This window comes from Telmatherina bonti (assembly GCF_933228915.1).
Source record: "Telmatherina bonti genome assembly, chromosome: 7".
In the NCBI taxonomy this organism is placed as follows: domain Eukaryota; kingdom Metazoa; phylum Chordata; class Actinopteri; order Atheriniformes; family Telmatherinidae; genus Telmatherina; species Telmatherina bonti.
Window position 1 is genome coordinate 19,074,421 of NC_136625.1, and position 15,876 is coordinate 19,090,296.

Sequence of the window (15,876 nt, forward strand, 5' to 3'; positions counted from 1 at the left end):
TTCACCTAACTTCAGTGTTTGAGTTTGATGGCAATACTAAAAGAAACACCACAACTTTGAGTAATGTGTGTTTGAGAGTTTGTGACGGCTGCTCACCTAAACGTGCAAGGTACTGCAAAGTGAGCAGGATCATCGACTCCACATTGAGCATCTGGCTGCTGTGGAGGCCCAAAATCTCCAGGTTCTTTTCTGTCAGCTGGCTGCTCTTATAGCAGCTGACCAGCAGGGGGCTCACCACTATATCACCAACGTTCCCATAGAAATAAGGTAAAGTTCCATGTCCTGAAAAGAGAGGTTGTCGTGGAGTTTCATTCTGAGATTCACTTACATTGCATACTATGTAAAGTTTAATCCTTACTGAGGAAATGACAAATTAGCAAGATAAAGCTCCTACCGATGAGGATGACAGGGCGAACTCCTGAAGAGGTGAGCAGATTGTCAGGGACGATGACCGTTTCTCCAGCGTTGACAGGTTGTGGCTGTATGACACCTGTCACTGGCGGCTGAGGGGAGGACACTGCTATTACAGAACCTGGAAGACGATGAAGGGAACATATGTCAGCGCTTACATACAGGTAAGGTGCAGCTACAACACAATCGGGTTTATTTTTCCTGCAGCAGTAAATTTGTTGCATTGTGATCACAGAACTTACTTGTTTCCTCACAACATAAATAAACCTCTGAATAATAACTCAGACAGAAAATAGCTTTTTACAAAATGTCCTAAATGATTGTGGATCTGTGGAACAACTCTTTGCTTCATTGTTTTTCTGGCTCTTTGTTAGAGATTTCTTTTTAGTTTATATGATGGAAAACGGAGCGTAATCTGTCAATGCTATGAAATTTAATTCTTTATTTTAGCATTTAGGAAAATAGATACTAAATAAAGTGTCTCAGTTCTGGCAGATCTGCCGTGTTTCTCAGTCCTGGTCCTCAGGATCCACTGCTCTGGTCATTGAACAGACCTGGTTAAAACAAATAGCTCATTAACAGACTACATGCAAAGAACTTGGTGAGTAGGTTCATTAATCATGTGTGTTGAGTAAGGAAAACATCTAAAACATGCAGCAGGTCCTGAGGACGTGGATAGAGAATACCTGTTCGAGGAAAGTTGGAGTTGTTTTAGAAAAATACAAGAAGCCCCGGCTCTAAACATTCAGCAATAGTTAGGGTTAGTCTGGTATTTACCTCGGATTATGTCAGCATAGCAAATCATTTCTCAATAAATATTGCTGACATTTGATGAAAAAAACCCTGTTCCTAGTTTGAGACTGTTAACTCTGCAGATACAAGGTGGAAAAGCTCAGCTGTGATGGATTTTTTAAACAAGAATAGTTTTTTTTTTTTAATGATTGTTTATATGAGTTTTTTTTTTTTTTTTACACATCTTTGCATTTTCCTATCTTGCTTTTATTTTTAAACTAAGTTGCAGCAATCAAGTTTTATTACCTGTTTTTATTGGTCTTTGCCATGTCATAAATGTTAAAACTACATTTACATTATCAGGCAACTTCCCCAAGAATGCAATTGTTAAAATCATTTCAGCACCAAGCTGTCCAGCTCTATCTCCATAGCAACACTGTGATTCATCCTTAACAACCAGAGAACAGAAGGGATGTCAGTGGTATACTCATCTGCACACCAGAGGGATGATAGGAAAGGAGGGCAGAGAAAGACATGACAGTCTGTGAGTCTGAGGGCAGACAAACACACACACACACACACACACACACACACACACACACATCTCTGCACACACAAGGAAAACAGCTAGAGGACAAAACATGACACAGCAGGATTGATGTAAACCCCAGCTCATTTCGAAACTGGTGATGATGAACGAACCTGGAGAGCAAACCATTGGGCGGATTGCAGGCACAGGGACAGCTGTTGGTGGGACTGGTACCAGTGAGCTGGAAAGCCAGCTGCGGTGACGCTTCTTTGGAGGGCCAGAGTTCATGGCAGACGATACTGAACATCAAACAGAAACAATGTTTTAAAAAAAAAGGACAAAGAAAAGAAAGATTAAATAAAGCTGAGAGTAATAAAAAGCAGCTTGAATAGCGGCTCTTACCTGGACTGTCTGCTAGGTCGCCAGTGCGGTACGCCTGAACTTGGGGGCCTAAGGACACCTGGGAAGGGCTCAGTAAGGGAGGATGCACATCAACACCAAGGCCATTAGTTGGGCCATTCACCCTAAGAGCTGTGGGAACTGGAAGAACACACATATGCACACATTAAAACAACAGAAATAGTTTAAATCATCCATAATCACAAATATAACATGTTTGCAACCAAAACATTGCAACGTTACAGTTCTCAATATGTCACCAATGCAAAAAAAAAAAAAAAAAAAAAAAAGGAAAAAAAGCCTTTTGAAGTTTTTTTTAGATTACCTGCATTGGGATATAATATTTTTCCAAACAAGAGAACATTAATACAGCCTGCATGAAACAGCATGGGACAGGGCTGGAGCCTCTTTCAGTCATTACCATGTGAGAGGCAGAATAGCATAGTACAGATTCACACTGTAGCATCTAATGTGCTTTTAAGAGTTTATCTTTAGAACAGCTGCGGTTTCTCCCCAGCAGACTCTTACAGTCAAATCATCACTACTGTCTCCTCTAAAGTCTTCAGGAAGTCTCTTTCACATCTTTCCTTTCTTCGAAGAAGACAGGAGGAAATTGCTGAGTCTTTTAGTCCCCATTAAGTCTCCTGCCTAACACACCCGGCTGCCTGCCTTCATTTCCCCACTTAGTTCACCTGTTCTCCCCACGAGGCCTGCATACCTGCTCCTCAATAGTCCTGATATATTCAGCCATGTTTTCCAGTCTTCTTTTATCCTGATTTTAATGATGACCTTTTGCTTTTTCTCTCTTACAAGTCTTCCATCCTCTTGGGCTCTCCTGCCTGCTTTATGTGTCATTTTCACGTCATTTTTCTGCCCCCTCTATGGACAATTTAGCTATCACTGGCAAAGGAATAACTGACACATAAAAATATATAAAAGGCTTCCCTAAACATGTAATTGTCTCCAGAGGACAGGCAATAAATAAAAATGAGTCAGTACTAACGGTGGGTTATTGATTTCCTATACATATACGCCTGCTACGATAGGAGATTTTCCCATTTCATATTCATGTGTGCAAGACCCTACAACACTGATCGTTATATGTAGCCCTTCCTTGTCAATATTGCAGCCTTGTAAAGCGTCTAATGGGTAGCAAGGCCTTTAAAAGTCATTACAGCGCTTCTTCCTCCTGTATTGATTGGAACGTACACACATGCATGTGTTTATGTGTGCATCTGCAAGTGTGTCTAAAGAGGCTGCAGCAGAGGTTAATCTTTGTTCCACGGTCAGCCGCAACTCCATCCTCCTTACGCTGCGCCGCGTAAATAAAAACAACCTGTATCTAAGCAACGGCATTCTGCATAACGGCAAGGCCATTCAAGTGTCGCTCTCATGGAGGCAGCAGCTTAACAGCACCTAATGTCACTGATGAATGAGAGCGATCAGCGTTTATGCATTGTATGCTGTCTTGATTGTTTCTGTAATGAACTTTTAGATGCAATATTAAGCTCAACAAACAGGATCATCGGCTGATGAGATTACAAGAAAAAAAAAAAAAAACTAGCAGGGGACCGAGGTAGTTCTTTACCTATCGGCAGAGTCTTGTTTCCAGGAGTAGAGGCCAGAGGTTTGAGGAAACTGCAGTCTCGTCCAAGATCCTGACTGCCACAAAACACAGAGGATGCTTGTATTGCCCTGGTGGGGGGAGAATCTAAAATAATAACAAACAAGTCATTTAAAAAACAATCAGATCTTATATGCAGACTTTTATGTGTAATCAAAAAGCATAGTAGCATACTATAGCTGTGCTTTTTAATTAATTAATCACTACGAGAAAGGCAGATGTGCATTTTACTGATTATTACTTTGTGATCAAAGACAGGGATGCACCTGGAGATCTCAGCCAGGACGTTTACGGCAAAAGTAATGCCAAAATAGAAACTGGATGTCCACTACATTATTGTACTAGATCCCTGCTGATAAGCAGCTTTGTGACTCAGGACTAATCAATACTCTGAGTTCAGGAGTTGTTTTTTTTTTTTCAAAGAAGAAAGAGCTGCTGTTGCCTAGCAAGGTCAGAGGAATTCAACATCTCTTAGAAGAGAAGAAGAATCTCAATAGACAATCAGGTGTTAAGTAGATTACAAAAATGTGAAATGATCACATTCATTTTTCTGCACGACCTCTTCACACGAACAACGAAAAAGTAGAATATTGCTGTAAAAATGTGTAAAACCACCATCTGATATCACAAACTCAACCAGCCACTACTGTTGATAGCAGTAAAAGATAAGTGTTAACAATATTAATGTGTTACCTAAATATACATGCACATGGGATAACACACAACCAACCAGGGTTGCTCTCTGCCATAAGATGACAATCCCCGTCTTATTTGTAACAGTTTTTAGCCACCACAGCTAATCTCTATGGCAACCACATTAACCCACCAGCATACATTTCCAGCTGCATTAATCTTGCGGTAAACATATCTGTTGTCTTTTTATTATGAATACAAGCATGATATTCTACATTGATTTGGGGTCCTGACAAAAAAAAAACAAAAAAAAACGGATCCATGTCACCTGACGAGTGTGTCCGAGCAGGTGGTCTCACCTGAGAGGGAAAAAGGAGAGGAGCTGTGTCCACTGGTGCCTCCGCTTTCTTTGCTGCTCAGAGATGAGGACGAGCTTGGTTTGGAGGTTGATGCATTGCTGGAGAACTGACGGGTTTTACTGTCTGAGAGCGCAAAACAAGGAGTGACAAAGAATATTACACACAACATGTAATAGAACATCATCAGAGAACAAGTTCAGAGTTTAGAGTGGGTTATATCCACAGTGGCACGTAAATGCCTGGGTGGTTCGGCCAAAGTTTCAGCTACTGTATATTTGCATGGGTAGTGGACAAACAACACCAAACAACACCAAACAAACCTCCAGAAGGCATATCACTAAAGATCAAACAACCTGGGCAACCTTTCAAGTATGAAAACAACATTTATACCTTCTCGGACATTGATGGTTGTCTGGGTAACCATGCAGTAGAAATCTAAAAGCTTTAATAATAATTCCCCAGAACTTGTCCATTCTGAATCCCACCTTCACATATAGCAAAGCATCACGCCAATTGCATAAATGTGGTTCAGAAAGTGTTTACAAATTTGATAAAATCACTAACAAGCATCCCCTGTTCCTTCCTACTGAGACCTTAGCATGCCACTTTATTCATTTATAAAATGTAGGTGATTATTTAACCTTTCCAGCAGATAAGCGGTCCTTTGCACAAAGCACCCTGAGGATTCTTCACCAGGTAGTATTTTAAGTGCTTCTGCTTTTTGGGTTGTGTGGATAACTTCAGGTTGATGTGATTTGAAAACTCCGTGAAGTATCTGAAACCCTTTTCGCCGCAGCCCACGCAGTTTCCTGAAAAACCTGGAAGAGATGCACCAAAAACTGAGGTTTTTTTTTTATGTTTTTACAAGTATTTCAGTACAGTGTGTGACCAGCACAGACAGCAGAGTGTATTCGTTTCACCTGGAAATACTAAATGAAATCTGTATCGTTCATTTCATCTCAGATCAGCAGAGCAGACTGACCTAAAAGTGCATTTTTCCCATTCTCATCAGGCAAAAAGCGGCGGTCCACGGCACACACCAGGATGTGCTCGGGGATGTTGGGGGACTTGGCACCGACCAGCTCAAAGCCTGCTGGGACTTCAATGGGCTCTGTTGCTATGGAGACCAAGCGAATGTCCTTTCCAGACTGACAGAATCCTAAAGAAGTGAGAAGAAGAAAATCTGATATTATGCTGGAGGGAATAAGATCCATACATCATCATCTTATTTCTTTGAGACAAACTATTTTTTCTACGTGAATGTTTTGGAAAGGCTTCTTGGTATTTTTAGAAAAAAGTGTGATGAGTTCATACCATCCAGTGTGCAGCATCCATCTGGCACAGGAGTTTGCAAGTAGGGAAGAGGAGGGCTGTTGCTGTCTGAGTCGTCATCGTCTTCCAGCTCCTCCAGATCATTGGAGGAGTGACCGTTCATAAGCTCTTGCCCCGTGTCCTCCCCACCATGGAGAGCTGCATCGGCTTTTGACTTAATCTCAACTGGATACATGAAATAAAATAAACGTTGCTTTACAGATTAAAAAACTTTAAACGAGTGTAAAATCCACAATTATCATGGCCAAAAGCATTCCTGTTATCAGTGTGATATCAGTGGATTTAATCAACAGAGAAGCAGCTAAATAGAAACTATCTTTTGAGTTTTCTTTTTATTTCTTTTTGTTTACAATTTGCTTACACTTGAAAAAGAGGATAAGCAACTTCGAATAATGTCTAAAAACCAATATCCAGTCAAAAGTGTTAGATTTTTATCAGCTGGTTTAAAACAATGAGAGGTTCATATTTTATGATCAACAAGAAACTGATACTTCACTTTTTGAATAGCATGATTAATGCATGTGGCAACATTTCACAACAGCCCTAGTCACAATAACAAAGAAAACAGAACCAAAAATGGATAAACAATGCTCTAACTAGGGGAAAAATACCAATTTCCAAATCTTTTTATCGACCAAAGTTGTCATTTCATTTATAAATGCTGGTAATGAACCAGCACAGTGGTTGGGGGTATAGCCACTTATTCATGCCACTTATTCAAATTAAAGCCACAAATTTATAAAAAATCTTTATCTGATAGCCAAGTAACATCCAAGTTAATCCTGCAGCAGAGTAAAGTCAGATAAGTCAGAGTTCCCCACCTTCAATGTTACCTGAATACGGCTCTGGCTCCAAGTAAAGCTGCGTGAAGATGGGCTGTGGATCTCCGCTGCTCGAGCGCAGCGACGCCTCAATGGAGTTGTGGAGAGCCTCCTCAAAGCGAGCAGACTTCAGCTGCCCTGCGTACGAATTCCCCATTATCTGTTAGAGCGTTGAGAAAAAGACAGAAAGATGAGCAAACACGCACACGTGTCACAGCGCTGTTTATCTGGGCTCATTGATTTGTTTCATAATAACTCCCAGATCAACAGATGTGCCACTCAAATGTTTTCAGTTATGCTGTTGTGAACATATTTTTATGTACAACTACACATAAATCAGCTGAGCTATTCGAAAAAAATATACATTCAATAATAAGATGCAATTATGTTTTCATGGTGAAATGTGTCACGGCCTTAATTTGTTTGGCTTATCAATATTATAATCTTATTTATTTGAGAAAAAAAGATGAATTCACTTTATTTGGCTGCAGTGTTCAAATTGGTTTCAATATTTAGTTCTTTTCGGATTTGAAAATGACAAACTGAATGTTTTACACTGCTGGTAAGGGTCAACATATTACAAGATACCATATTCTATCATTACTATCAGTAAATGACAGAAATAACTGCTGCATTCATCAGCTAACTTTATTCTGTCTTTTTCTGGATTAAAAGCTTCTGCAAATCATCACATCCACACACACACACACACACACTTGGTCTAACGTCAGTCAAAACATAATGGCCAAGGTCAGTGGCTTCTTCCAGTCTTTTTTTTCCTGCCACTTTGCCCTTCTGTCCACTTATGTCACTCTGCCTGCACTGCCCCCACACCTCCTCCACTCCAGTGTCCACTCAAGGACATCTGCCGGGGTCAGGGCTGCGTGGGCCTACGGTCGACTGGCTGTCCGGTGGCAGCTGGCAAGGGACAGAGGGCTGAGCATGTGTTCTCAGAAAAAAAAAAAAAAAAGCAACACAGCACAGAGAGGGAAAGGCTCCAAATGTGGTGAAAAAAGGCAGCTTTGACGCATGGCTATGCTCCAGTTGAGATTCCTACTCTGTAACTCCCATCTTGCAGTGTGTCAAAACACATCGGCCAAAGTGTTTTGAGAGTTCAAACTGTGTGAAACGAGGGCAGAACAGGAAAATAAAAGGAGGCAGCTTTCTTGACATGCAAGTTTGACCTGAAATGCCTCTTTTTCTGTTTGTCCTTGGACTACATTTGACTGGTGCAGACCAGTGTTGTGGTAAACACCACAGCTGCCAAGAGGAGGCTCAGGCTGAAGACTTCAGCTGTTTGGGACAAGCTTTATCTTCTCATTAGTCTAACTGAGATCCCATACAGCTGTTGTATGTTATGTATGTGAACTAAACTTGAGATAAGAGCTTACTTAAGCATTACTTTAAATAACCTTACACTTGTTTTTAGCTATTTGCTTTACTGCAGTCCTCTAAGCTAAAAACTACAGTTAATTTAAGCACCATTAAGTAACGATTTGTTATTACAAATAATGCTCTGGCAATATGAGTATCCAAACAATGAATGAAGCACTGTTTTAGTTTTACTAGTCAGCATGAGCGTTTATATGTGTAGATATCAGGTGCTGGTCATGAAGACGCCTTTAAGTTTTTTTCATTATGTCAATAGAAAGCAGGGTGGGAATTAAGTCAGAGGTGGTTCCTCCTCCCAGCTCTCCTTTTGCCCACGCCTGGAAAGATTCCAGTCACGGTGTTTACTTAACAACCTTCCTGGGGAGGAATCAGACCAACCCAGACAAAAGACAAGATTAACAATGCCTGACTGTGCTGTCACACAGATAAGCAGCTTAAAGAGAATGAAGCTACAGTACGTCTTGCTTAACTGATGAAGGGAGCTGGCTGCATGGAGAAACAATGATGGAGAGGGTGAAACATAAAAAAAAAAAAAAAAGAAAAAGAAAACGAGTGCTTGAGGTGCTGCTGTCTGTGTGACAGATTCGCCATTAATCTGATGTAGGCTGGAGGTGAGCACAGAAGCTGACATTTTATCACCTGGGCAACTTAAAACAAAGCGTGACCATGGCAGAGGTCATGCAGCGCATGCTTTTGAGGTGCGACTCAGGTGGTTGCTAAGGTCACATGCAGTGGCAGGAGTATTTCAGGTCAGTCAATGGCTGCAGTCCACTTGATGGATGGTCAATCATAATGAGTGGGCTCCAACTTAATGTTCAAAGACTAATGACCAAAAGCGGGGGGGGGGGGGGGGCTTGTGTTATTGAGTTGTGAACAGTCAGTTGGTCAGTCAAGGCCATTTTCAGCTCCTGGGTGGCATCAACAGATTGCATGAATGTGACCCCGGGTCACACTGAACAAGGGTGATCTTCACCCAGCTGTTTTGAGGAGGCCAGTGTGGAGAAAATATGATGCAGACACTGAATTTTAATTTTATCACACTAAAAAAGAGAAAAAAAAAACTTACGATGTCCGACTGTTCCCAGGCGTGAAGGGACTTGTTTACTTCAGCTACATGCTGAATCTCTGCCACTTAGCAGAAACGCTCAGCAAAGACATGTCACTTGTTGCTGCAGGGCCTGCAGGGGGAGAGCAGGGAGATTTCTGATTAGCTCATTACCACTGATAAAACACAACTTGCTAGGTTTTCACAAAGTAGCCTAAATAATACTTTGTGCTCCATTTTAGTGTCATTTCATATCATAAAAACTCATCAAAGCAAAAAGAAAAAAAAAAGGTACATTTGTTTGAATCAATTTTCAAACATGCTCTGAAATCATATATGATGGCGGATTTGCAGTAAATCCCAGGAAAAATGACTATTTACTGACCAGTAGTAGCAAAATAAATCCAATAATAGATAAATAATCACCTCCATCAGTAGTTAATTTATTTCATGAATGCAAAACTCACTCATTTAAGAAACCGCGCCCTAGAATAACCTCAAATCATCCCAGCTACACAGTGTCTCACTGCAGGTCACCAAAGAACATGCTCATTCTCAAAATGAGTGGAAGCACTTATGGCCACTCAGACACTAAGAGCAGCTAAAACCATGACACATGTATTCACTACTACGAGGCTAAAAAATGTGTTACATGATACCGCCATGGCCTTGGGGCTATTTTCATAAAACACAGTTGGTTGTTTTAGTTTGCAGCAGTGGCCCCTACACACAGTCACTCCACTGTGAATGGATTTAATAGTTACTTTGACCCTTTAACAAAGTATTGTTTAGCCACTCAGGCTCTGATATAGCAGAAGCAAAGTTCCCTTTAAAACACTGAGTGTCACAATCAAGCCAGTCATCACTTCTGACCATGCTATTCTGCAAGAAGGTATCTGCTCCGGGGGTCCAAGTCCCTCAAATAGCAAGTGTACACAACCTGCTTCAACTTGCATTTACTAACCACACTGCAGCTCATGTCGTGTGAATAATTAGCCAGCTTGACAAAGTAAAGAGTTAAAAACATCAATGTGCCAGGCAGAAGCATGTGCAGCACAAGTGACTCGCTAAGCAGAATGCAAGAATTTAGGTTAAAAAATTTGCCTTCTAACAACAAGGTCATGTTTTAACTTTGCCGGGTGCTCTAACTAATGAGTCCTTTCGCCAAAGCATCCACTCTTTGCTAAATACCCAGGCAGCGGAGTCTTGAAATATTTTGATGCTTATCTGGTTGCGAAGGGCAGACGACACAGAAGGAGACGCAGATGGCTCTAAAGATGAAAATGGAAGGAGCCGTAAATCTAGACACCATTACAGGCCCCAGGTGCTTAATGAGGCCCTGTTCCTCCAGTGATGAGATCGGAGGGAATGTCGACCGGGTGGTGCAGTTTCTAAGACAGGAGAATTACTTCAAATCCACAAGGTTCAAAGGGATGGGATATACAACAGGCATGATTGTGTGTCAGCCTTATGTCTACCTGTTGCACTTAATGAACACTGGGACAACGTTTGAATAAATGAATACATAAACTTCATTCATCCAACTAAAAGTAGAAGAAATTATTTTACTGTTTTTTTTTTTTCATTACTCTTTGGACTTGCAGTTACAGTCTAGTGCCTTCTATGTTATCAGCAATATTGATTTACTTTAACAGTAAAGCCAAATCCCCAACCCCCCCAAAAGATCATGTCCAGTCCAGCCAGTTTCTCCTGTTTCCTTATTCAAAAACAAAAAAGTTGCTAACTTGGAGTTACTGAATTATTGCTTAGCTCAATATTAAATTAAAGGTATTGGTTGTCAAAGTACTGCTAAACAGTATCAGTGAACAGCTTGAACAGCTGAAGCACTAATTGAAAGAATGTGAAACTTAAAAATTTGCATTATTTTCCATGCTGTCATGGTAATCACAATTTGGATTAAAATCTCTACTGTACCACACCAAACACTAAAAAAATAACTGGAAAAAAATATAGAAAGCTTTCCATCTACACAGATCTTACTTTTCACCTTTTAATTTACCCCCTCTTCAGTCCTCCCTTTGTTTCTTTCTATTCTGCATAATTACATTACAATGTTTACAATAGAGTGAATAGATGAAGGATTAAATCTACTTCCCTGCTGGTTTACTCAAATTCTAATTTTAAAATATTCTTCCCATTAATCTCAAATAAATATAAAATAAACAATACTGCTGTTTTACATTGAATAGAAATTGTTCATAAACTGACATGTAGCAAAGAGTTAAAGTTGACACGTCAGTGTTTGCTTATTAAACAATTACTGCAGGCCAAAAATAAGCTATTAAAGGATTTTCATAAATTAAAACTGATCAAACTTTCTTTCTTTTTTTTATTAGCTTTACAGACTGAAAATGAATAAAGCTGTTTAATAAATTTAAATTTATTAAATGTCAGAATTATTTGCACCTCATTGTTATGCTGTAATGCTTAAGGTCAATAGCAATAGTTTGTATGCGGGAAAGAGCTCACGGGTCTCTTAACATTAGAAAAGACACTGCCCATCAGACATGAGAGAAAGGGGGATGGGGTAAAGAAATAAAGGAAAAAAGACAAACATTACTCCATGTCCTCTAAATGAGGTGCTAAAAGCCCATATCATTAATCCTCTATCAGGGCCACATGTGACACACAGCCAGCAAACGCTTTAAGAAGCTTCTCCTGTACCTTCCATAACTCCTCCACCAGCTGACAAGCCCTTCAAATCCAGATCCCATGTAGTAAATCCCAAAATGTGCAGGAAGCTTCTCAAATATAGTCCAAGTTAAAGAGTAAATCCTTTTAGAATGAATTTATCCATCCAGGATCCACATTTAAAGCTTCAGTCCTGTCTTGTAGTCACGATTCTCCACAGAAAGAACTGGGAATCCCTCTCTTTCCCTCAGTACAGCAGAAACCCTCCTTCCCTCTCGGCCTCTCTATCTCACTCACATGCAAACAAACACATCCACACAGACCCCTCCCCCTAGTCCCCAGCGCACTCCTCTGTCCTGTGCCATTTGCCAAGGAGGGAGGGAATCCACTGGGGGCTAATTCATCTCGAGCTTGCTGACCCCCTGCGGTGACAGATGCTCTTGGAGACCTGCGGAGTTGATGGAGGAAACAAAGACGAGAGCCCACATCTCCCCAGTGCCACACAGTGCTGCCACGCGTGACCCCCCAGCATGTCAAGACATCCGCCGTGGGCACAGTGTCACAATAAAGTTTTCATTTTCAAGAAAAGACAACAGCTGGAGTTGGGTGGGGTGGTGGTGGAGGGGGCATGTAAGGTCTTTAAATCTGACTTTTGCTCTCACGCTCAAGCTCAGTTCAAGCTGCCACACCCAACATTTTATTAGGGCCAATTTAGAGGCAGGAGAATTCATCTCCAGCAAAGTGGGGACTGGAATGTCGGGTCAGCTTGAGCATTTTGTCTTGGTAGCCTTACCCAGGATTGACCCCTTGCTAAGCTTTTTTACTCCCGCTATAAATACCTGGGGCTCATCGGGTCAAAATAAATAAATGGAAATGCGCCACTAATCAACAGCTGCTGGCAGATGTGGAGAATCATATGCTTTTGGTGATCAGTGACACTGAGCTCAGGCCTTGTATAAAATGAAGTTAGATAGGTGAAAACACGCACGCGTACAACATGTACTGTTCTCTACCAAATGTAAATCCACACGTGATGCTATTATTACACTTGCAAAGACGCATTATTCCACTGTGTGTAAGGCTTCTGTGTCCGTTTTTCTGCAAACTAATTCAGCAAGAATTTGTCGGGTAAATAATAAGTCTGAGAAAACTTGCATCTACTTGATGGAAGAGAAGTCACTCACCAGGAGATTCCAGGTCTGTCTCTAAAACCACAGCTTTACTTCAGATCATTATTCTGAGAAAAGGTTAAAAACTATTCTTTTGTGCACATTCCCCAAACATATCAACTCAAATTAGAACAAACTTAGCAGTTTTACACTCTTGAATAAATGCAGACACTTAGACTTGTGTTGATGCATACATGACATGATCATTTACTCCATTTACTGCTTTAAATGCACTGAGCTGTGTGGCTGACGTTCCAGTTCATTACCACAGACACAGTCAGCAGTTGTTTTAATCAAGTTGTGTTCAGCTTTTCTCACTTCCTCTCCAATGGTTATATAGCGGCACGTTCAGTGCGAGGGCTGTTGTAAACCACCACATGAGCCAATCAGGGCCTTCATTAGTCCTCACAGAGCTTTCATGCACTCATTTTTCTCAATGTGTCACATTTGCCTAAACTCCAGGCTCTAGTTTGACTGTGATTTTTGCTTGCTGTCACTAATTTAGACCACACATGTCAAAGGCCAAACACCGTGCCTCAGATTATATTTGACATTTTTAAGGGAGAGGTAGTAAACAATTGTATTTATCTGTGCTCAGTGAAAGTGAAATCATTACAGCCATCCATCTGATAGCGGCGCCGTCGCAAGTTCAAATGGGGGAAAGGAGCTGTCAGTGTGATTTATCTAAAAGCCCCTGACTTTGACAGCGACCTGTCTTAAATGGCCCATTTAAAATGGAGATAATGAGTAAACCCAGCATTTTCTCTGGCTTCAAAAGATGCTGTGTGAAAAAACAAAAGAGTGTGGATTGAATAGTTGCCCGCCCCTCAGCCCATCCTTCACTGCTGCATTGAGCTCAAAGGGGAAGTTTTCCTGCCAGTGCCAGCTGAGGAAAGACAAGTTACATGACTGGCTGTGTGCTCTGGGAGATCTTGATGCTTGGAGCTCTACAATTTGGAAAGAGAAAGAGAGGGAGAAGGGGAGGGGTATTGGACAAGAGTTTTGGCTCTCTTAGGATTCTCAAAGGAGCTTTGTCTTGGCTGACTCAGCAGCTGCTGAGCACATGATGGGTGTTTGGAGCAGCTGGAGCTGAGCTACATGGAGAATCATCTCCCATACTGCTCTGACACTAATACCCTAAACTAATCAACCTAAACTGGCTAAAATGGCTTCTATATATTACATAACATTTGGAAGGTTGAAGTTGCGACTCTGTAGGAATTTCAGGTCCCCTTCAGGTGGTTTCAGCTGAGTCATGACGAGTAGGAAGCGGGTTTGACCAATGTGCAAATAAGCATGTTACAATGAGAAAACAGTCCTGCAGCTCAACTGTCAAAAACCAAAACAAGAAAACATTGTAGCCACCATGTGAAATTTCCCGCAAGAGAATTCTCTTTTTGTACTCAGGTCAGCTGGGCTATCTGATGCTCAGGGTGTGAGGACTCACACTCCTGTTTACTATCGGGGTGGCAATCCACAGCTCTGATTTCCTTATAAAAGCCCCGCAAGCTTCTTCGAAAAACCTCCTCCCCCCACCTCCCGGTTTTCAGGACTACCTGCTGAGCCCTAAAGTGCAAATCGCTGCTAGTGAGGATAGCAGATGAGCAGAGGTCATTCATGGCTTTCCAGTGAGCCAAACAAACAAAGGCAAACATTCCACTTGAATGCCATTGCTGAAGTCGGCAGCAACACAGAGAAAGACAGGAAGAAAGAGAAAGAGCAGGGCTCAGTGCAGATAATAGCTTCAGGGTATATGTGTGTGGGCATGTGCATGCATGTGCACGTGCAAACGTGTGCGTTCTGGGGGGGGGGATTATCTGTGGAACTATAAAGTAGGGTGAACCAAGGTTTAAAGCCTGATGTGACCAGAGGGAATGGGGGCAGGGTCTTGGGCCTAAGGGGGGTGGACAAAAGGAACATTTGGGCAGATGAAGAAGTCATCATCATTAAGCCACTGGAGGTTTACTGTCCAGTTATAAAACTCATTTCAAAATTAGGGGATAGGGGGGTGCGTGTGAAAGGGCAGTGGGACTGGGAAAGCCTATACTTCTCTGTATGGGTTAGAGAGAAGTATAGAAACTTGCTGAGGGATAGTAGAGCTAATTCATTAGAGGACAAGCAGGCTTTGTGTTAACTCTGGGTTGATTGGAGTGGTGACCTTGCCACACACTGTGGCCCAGAGGATGAGTTTAAGGGCAAAGTATTTAACCTTAAACTAAATCTCAGCCACGAACAAAGGCCAGCATCATCTCATGACAAAAGCCGACCAAACTGATAACTGATGCAAATGGAAAACATGCAAAGTTAAATGGTGACGATTCCGGAAAACTTTGTAGACTTTAGATGTTTAACTATGGAAAGGTTATTCGACATTTTAGCACATTGCTTGAAATACTTCATCAAATGTGAAAATATTAAAGATATCTAGAGATGAGCTCACTTTAGATTAAGTTACAATGTTCAAAGTTGATAGAAAAGTATGAAAGATCAAATGTTACAAAAGTAAAAGTGTGAGTTATCATGAAATGAAAACAGGATGCTGTGTTAGTTTGCTCTGGTGGAGCTCATTTTGGATCGACCTACAGACTCAAGTTTGCTTTGGAATATTGTGCTGATTTTCTCCGATAACTGACCAATTGTTTTATTTGTCAAAATTAGGAAAATAAAGATTTATGCTTTTAAAAAAGTGCACAAATATAAAAATGGGTCTAACTTTCCTTATTCCCAATAGATTAATCATTTATATTTTATAAACATCACATGAAATAATTATAAATT

At 41.1% G+C, this 15,876-nt stretch overlaps 1 protein-coding gene across 2 annotated transcripts in view; it reads right to left on the reverse strand.

Annotated features, from left to right (window-relative positions):
* Positions 1–12,190, reverse strand: part of greb1l (GREB1 like retinoic acid receptor coactivator) — a 30,768-nt gene extending 18,578 nt beyond the window's left edge. The window contains exons 1-12 of one of the 2 annotated variants that reach the window (XM_079243459.1): positions 11,963–12,190; positions 9,299–9,410; positions 6,853–7,000; positions 6,002–6,184; positions 5,670–5,846; positions 5,329–5,505; positions 4,688–4,810; positions 3,660–3,782; positions 2,075–2,212; positions 1,846–1,971; positions 395–532; positions 97–282 (exon numbers count right to left, since the gene is read on the reverse strand). In XM_079243459.1, the coding sequence (XP_079099585.1) occupies positions 97–282; positions 395–532; positions 1,846–1,971; positions 2,075–2,212; positions 3,660–3,782; positions 4,688–4,810; positions 5,329–5,505; positions 5,670–5,846; positions 6,002–6,184; positions 6,853–6,997 (1,516 nt within the window). In that variant the 5' untranslated portion in view covers positions 6,998–7,000; positions 9,299–9,410; positions 11,963–12,190. Of the gene's footprint in view, positions 1–96; positions 283–394; positions 533–1,845; positions 1,972–2,074; positions 2,213–3,659; positions 3,783–4,687; positions 4,811–5,328; positions 5,506–5,669; positions 5,847–6,001; positions 6,185–6,840; positions 7,001–9,298; positions 9,411–11,962 lie in introns of both variants that reach the window. The other variant, XM_079243458.1, reaches the window with a different exon arrangement.
* Between the last annotated feature and the right edge of the window lie 3,686 nt (positions 12,191–15,876).